The sequence below is a fragment of the Ochotona princeps genome, chromosome 5 (genome assembly GCF_030435755.1).
Source record: "Ochotona princeps isolate mOchPri1 chromosome 5, mOchPri1.hap1, whole genome shotgun sequence".
Taxonomy (NCBI): Eukaryota; Metazoa; Chordata; class Mammalia; order Lagomorpha; family Ochotonidae; genus Ochotona; species Ochotona princeps.
Window position 1 is genome coordinate 47,783,542 of NC_080836.1, and position 6,714 is coordinate 47,790,255.

The following is a 6,714-nucleotide window of genomic DNA, read 5'->3' on the forward strand; positions in this document are numbered from 1 at the left end:
AAAAATAAATAAATCTTACAAAAAATATAACTATGAACTAAATTAATTATACCGCTCTATGTATATTGAAAAGTTCAGTTATCTAGAGAACAGTTCTGTCAGAGCTCCCTATAACTCAGTTATATTACCTATATCTACATAAAATTAGTGAACTTACTTTACTCATGTATGTTTCCTTAAACAACAGAATTCAACTTGCATTAGTAGGTAAATAGAAGGATTAGAATAGTAATGACTAACAGGACAGACAGAAGCATGGTAGTAGATAAGTCCATGTCCAGAGGAGCATATGGAACAGTTGTGTTAGAAGCTTTCTACTTAGTTGACATGTCATTGTTTGTTACCATTATGCTGTTATAAAACTATTAAAGATAATACTACATGAGTTCTTGTATGTTTGATTTTTAGAAACTGCTACTTCAAGACAAGGAAATATGTATTCTTTGTCAAAAGACAGTTTATCCAATGGAGTGCCTAGTAGCAGATCAACAGAATTTTCATAAGTCCTGCTTCCGATGCCACCATTGCAACAACAAACTGAGGTGTGTATGCCTTTTGCTCTATGACATAAAAATACAAAGAGTGTCTGGATAACATGTCTCTGGGGAGTCAGGGCTGTCATTGGTTAACATCACTGCACAAGGGAATAAACTCATGTTCTATCTTGCTGCTTGGTATGGCTGCAACATTTAGCTTTTAGGATTTTTGTTTTCCTAACAAATTTCAGAGAAATCGTGTTTATGCAAGCATGGATAATAACGTGAATTAAGAAAAACAAGACCTATTGTATAAGTTATAATTTTCAAGCTAGCACTTTAATCAGAAATCTAAACTCTAAGTCAGAATTTTCCAAACTTTTCCAGTTAAGGTCCCCATGGAAATCCTTTTTCAACTCTACATCCACACTGGGTCTTTTGGTCTTCAGTTTCCGCTAGGCTGCAGGAATAGAAGTAACTAGGCAAATGAATGTAACTGAAACTAGATAGAACTGTCTGTGTTCCAAAAAAACTTCATTAACAATACATGTGTTAGATGAAGATTAGACTATATCAGGCAAACAAGCAAACAAAACCATCGTAAACTATTATCACTGATATGACAGAGAAGCACTCTGAATTCTCTAGCAATAGAAGCACCCTACTAAGTTCTACAAATGTATTTATTTCCCCAAACTTACACTTACTTAAATTTAAATGAATCTGACATTTTTATAGCTAGTCCAAGATACTGATATAGCTGTATTTATTGATACTGAATAGCTGTATTTATTTCTTGGGATTTATAAAATGTTAATAGTTTAATGCTGTTGATTTTTTCATTTTTTTAGAACATTGTTAAAGATATGTGTTTCTCATCTACTATACCACTACACAGTAGTACAGTTGACTAAGCAAAGACAGAACAATTATTTATCATTTTGCTTACACATTGTTTATTAATTTAATAATATGATGGAACTGTTTATTTCATTTATGTAATTTTTTACAAATTATAATTTTATGGACTCTTGGGTTTGAGCATATTTTATTCGTTTCAACCAAGCAATTATAATCATTATTGTTTTCAAACCCAAATTGCCCTCTTCCTGGCCCATGAATACCTCTTTGTCTCCAGTCATTTCATCAGGACTGTAGGAATCATTGAGAGCTTCCTCATTATTTGATAAAATTAGATTTCCAGGCTGTTGTGCCCCAGAACTGAAATCAATCATTTCTTCAAAATCTGGTTTCTTTCCATAAGAAAGGTGTTTCGAGGTGGCAATCTTGATGCTGATTCTACTGGGTTAACCATTGTTTCTAATTATTCTAAGTAGTAAAAAACTCCAAATACTTACATACAAAAATATATTATAAATTCATAGCTATCTTTCTAAATCAAAATCAGAACTATATTTATTCTACCTTGCTTGCTGTTTACTATGCTTTTATCCCCTTTCTCCAATGTCAAGACTCATAGGTCTCAAAGACAAATGAGGTAACAAAATTGGGATATCCCATATTCATTTACGTAACAGTCTTGGAATAACAAAACTATTAGCAATAGTAGCATATCAAAACAGTTAAAGATTATTTTTTCCTTCTCATTCACCTGTCCTCCCCACCCCCCTATTTTTAAAAATTGTTGTACTATCTACGGATGGATGGGTAGGTAGGTAAATACACAGGTAGATGAATAGATTAATAATCTATAGTGTAAAATCATATAGTCATAGCATACTATATGAGTTTCCAGAGTGCCCTTGTTGCTGAACAACAACACCCTAACCTAGAACCCTCAAACTGGGTCCTCTCACACGTCATACTGTCGCACAAAAAGCCAGTCACTGACATCGGAGTGGTGGAAGAAAGCGGATCTTTATTGTGATGTGCAGAGTAAGGAGCTGGGCAGTCCTTGCTTAATCCCCAGTCTCCCCAAGTAGTTATGAGTGAAGTTTCTTATAGCCAGAAAATTGGGTCTGATAAGTGCAAGGTTCATGATCGGTCAGTCATGCCATGATCATTGGGAATTTACATTCTGCTGTGCTGCAGCCTCTGCTGGGAGGGAGGACGAGGGAAGGGGATGATATTTGAATGTAGTTACAGGGTTTGCTTCCAGACATTACTGGTCATTTAAGTCCTTATCTATTAGGGAACCACTTATCTATTGGGGAACCACCTGCTTAAGTAAGTGAATTCCTTTTAATAAGAGACTGGCAAGGATACCTTGTGCTAAGAGAGATGGGCAAGGACATCAGGGCTAGGTGAAGGGTCATGGTGGACTATACTTTTACATTTTAGGTGTTCAGTTTCACCCTCATTTACTCTTAGATTGCAAGCAGCAAGCTGTATTTCCATCACCAATCCCGACTTTGTTTCTTTAGTTATTCTGATTACTAAAATTCTTTTTTTCAATAGAGTATTCAGAAAAAAATTATTGAAACAATCTTATTGAGTTACAACATGCTGCTCAATTTGTGACCTTTATAGTGGGAACATGGTTTGTCTGTGATTAAAATCTTTGGCTTAATTTTTCTTTCTCAGAGTACTAGAAATATGCATAACTTCATTTTCTGCTGACATAAAGCATTGAGATCACTGAATTTTCTTTTTACTATAAACAGTTTTAAAATTAAAATATACTTTGATGTTATTACTGTATTTTTATTTTGAATTCGTTTTTTGGCATTGATTGTTCTTATGTTAATATTATCAATGACCAATGGGTCTTTCCATTTTGTTATATACTTTTATGATTCATGGCAGTTTCTGTTAAGCATAAATTTTAGTATTTAATCTGTTTGATTTCTTAGATTTCTCATTGAGGAACTTGCATGGATTGAAATTTTTTTTCCTTCTTGAATGATCATTAGTGTATATCTTTTTCTCTGATTATTTATACCCTTAATTATGTTTTACTGATTGAAATTTTATTTTGTATTCTTTTTCATGCACTTAAGACATTTTCAATTGTTTGCCCTTGTGCATATTTTAGTTTACATTGTATTGCTAAGAAGAGTTTATATTATTTGACCCTTAGCATTCATTGGCCAACAGGACAAACCATCTTTCAGTTTTAGATATTATTCTCTCACTGGCATGCAATCCAGTCAAAGAATTTGTTACCTCCCCACCCCCACGGGGAGGGAGGAATCTTGTTGACTAACTTCTCATTTAGTTTGCTTATAAATATGACTCAAGGACTTCCAATTTAACAGCTAGTTGAGGTGCTTGCTTTGATGTGGAGATTCGGGGAAATTCAACATTATATTGCTAAATCTAATGAAATACAATTTTCATTTTAACAGATACTCTTGTCTGATGATCTCACTAAAGTGGCCCAACAAGCAAGTGCATAGGCAACCTATCTTTTCATTTAAAATCCAGTTGTAAAAGAAGGTCAAGTAGTTTATTTGTAAGTGTACACTGTTGAGAACTTATTGAAGTTATGACTTCTCTCGTAAATCATTGACTTATCATTCTACACTATGCATAAGCATATGTGCATTATCTGTTTTACCAGCAACTGATATACATTATGAAATTCTAAATGCTATAAGACATGCATGGGCCATTGGTGGTAACTATAATGTAACATGAATATTTAATAAAAATCACATCTATTGCAAATTAGATAATTTTACTAGGTCTCTGATTCATTATGCAAATAATTTCTTAATTCCCTGTTTACAGGGAATTAAGTTTACATAATGCTGAGTGTTTTTTGTTTCTTTTTGGCAGTTTGGGAAATTACGCATCACTTCATGGACAAATATATTGTAAACCTCACTTTAAACAACTTTTCAAATCTAAAGGAAATTATGATGAAGGTTTTGGACACAAACAGCATAAAGATCGATGGAATTACAAACATCCAAGCAGCTTAGGGGATTTTATTCCCAAAAAAGAACAGAATATTTGCAGAGACACTGTAGGAAATATCTTTGCACTTGGAAATCTTAATCAACATTCAGTTGCTAAAAACAGGGAAGAGCAAAGGGGTAATCTGATAAAATTAGGGGAGAGGGGAAAATTAAAAGTCATATGGCCTCCCTCCACAGAGATGCCTAAGAAAACCTTTCTCCTTGAAGAAGACCTCCAAGTGAATAAACCTAAATGGCCCCCCGATGTGACAATCCCTGCTCCCCCTGAATTTAAGAGTGAACCACATACAGAGCAGATGAGCCCTCTGGGAGAAAAAGAACAAGGACATGATGTGCTGTCTTTTCAGTACCCACATCAGCTGTCTACCCATAGCTGTCAGAAAGAAGATGTTACAGGAATCAAAGAAGTGAAAATGTACGAAAGAAGAGAAGATGAGAAGGAAGGAAGTCAGAACGTGCAAGATAAGCTGAATGAGGCTGAAGATACAAAGAATAAAAGGAAAAGTGAAATGGAGCTTAATGGCAACGCAGATGTGATTGTGCAGAGTGGTGAAAAGGAGAAAAATGAAAAAATTAATGAAGCTAATGGGACAGAAGTTTTACAGGTTACTAATGCTGATGATGAGGTGGTGCAGGAAAACTGTAAAGAGAATTTGAATAAGAATAATAATAACAATTATGTAACAGTGTCAGGCTTGAGTAATTGCAGGCAGAACACATCTACTTTAGAATTTCCTCATTTATTACCACTGTCAAGCAAAGTAAACTACACTGCAAATGAATATCAAATTGAAAAGTTCACAAACGCCTCTAGAATTTCCCAGTTACTTGGTGTATTTGAATCTGAACAGATTTATTCAAGGAATGCACTGGCTCTGGCTCTTAAAAGACAGACTGACAAAGCTACTGCTGGCAGTCCTCTGCAGTCTACTCCAAATCCAGGCACCAAGAGGGGCCTGGTGGTAAAGCGGAAAAGTTCAATGGTCTCTTCTGATACAAATCTCTTAAATTTCAAAGGAAATCACTCTAATCACAAAAATCTAAACTTTTTCTTTCCTAATTCTATGAAAATCACTGCTTTTTCCAAGAAAAATGAGCAGCATTTTGATTGTGATATGTTAGATTCTGCAGATCACATTGAAAATGTGCCATGTTTGTACGTAAGAGAGTTTGGGAAAGATGTCGAGCAATGGCACAGTGAGCCTGTGGGAGACGTCCGCAAGAATGGAAGCACAGGTTCAGGCGTGCTGAGCTCTGAGTGCACAGCCACACCTTCCTCCCCCGCAGGGGAGGTCCAGACGGAACAGCTCACTGTGGAAGAGCAGATTAAAAGGAACAGGTGCTACAGTGACACAGAGTACAACGCCTCTGGTGACTTCACTTCTCACTCAGTCGCTGAGAAATATGGGTTCCTGAAATAGGATTTCAGGGATGTTCAGGGTTATTACCTTGAACGGCGTATACTGTAAACACGATGTTCAGAAATCTCGTCTATCTGGAGATAGGATTTGTATTACACTTTGTATTTTTTCTTAATTCCTCTGAATATACTTTTGTTCTGAATGGAATGCAAAGTTGAAAACAAAACATGGCAATGTTACAGTGTCATAAGACACTATGTCTGTCACTTGTTACATCTTCTTGAATTTGCTGAAATAAAATCAAACCCTTTGAGGTAAAAATTAAAATTGTTCTGTAGCTTTATTTCCCCCAATTATATATTAGCGCCCCCCCCCCCCACCGTATTCTCCACGATTTAGAAGGTATTTGTCTTATTCCGAATTGAGCAAACCAATCCCCAAAATGAGTTGGAGGCAGGAGTCTTTATTCGCTTGGCCAATGCCGACCCATGAATTGTCCCACATAATTCCCACTGCAAGTGGAAGAGGGGAGGAATCCCTATCAGCTATGTTCAGAGGTTTTTAAGCAGTGATCATCCCATCAATTAGGAGAGTGCTGGAAAATGATATAAATCATTCAGTCAACCAAGCTTATATCAGTGCACAACACAGATTATCCCAGTCATCTGCAGTGGCATAAAACACAGACACCTAATGAGTTTAAGCATTGTACACTATGAACCATCTAATCAGTAAGAGCTCCATCCTGTCTAGTAGCTGAACCAGGCAAACAGGTCCTTCCAATTCCATTTACAGAAACCAATTTAGGACAATCAGCTTACTGCATAACTTTAAAGGAAAAGCAAGATCTCATCCTGGAATGAGATATTTTCTAGTGATAAGTATTTTCACTCCCCTTTTGGGACTTTGTAAGAACCAGAGGTTATGGGCATATCCAACAAGATCTTATTGTCACCACTTTTTTATTGTCTGCACTGCATCAGATTTGGAGCA

General features: G+C 35.8%; 1 protein-coding gene across 3 annotated transcripts in view; it reads left to right on the top strand.

Annotated features, from left to right (window-relative positions):
- Nucleotides 1-6,048, top strand: part of XIRP2 (xin actin binding repeat containing 2) — a 326,918-nt gene extending 320,870 nt beyond the window's left edge. Inside the window, exons 10-11 of one of the 3 annotated variants that reach the window (XM_058664584.1) lie at nucleotides 425-542; nucleotides 4,218-6,048. In XM_058664584.1, coding sequence (XP_058520567.1) covers nucleotides 425-542; nucleotides 4,218-5,781 — 1,682 coding nt within the window. In that variant the 3' untranslated portion in view covers nucleotides 5,782-6,048. Of the gene's footprint in view, nucleotides 1-408; nucleotides 543-4,217 lie in introns of all 3 variants that reach the window. The other 2 variants (XM_058664580.1, XM_012928702.2) reach the window with 2 other exon arrangements.
- The last annotated feature ends 666 nt before the right edge of the window (nucleotides 6,049-6,714 follow it).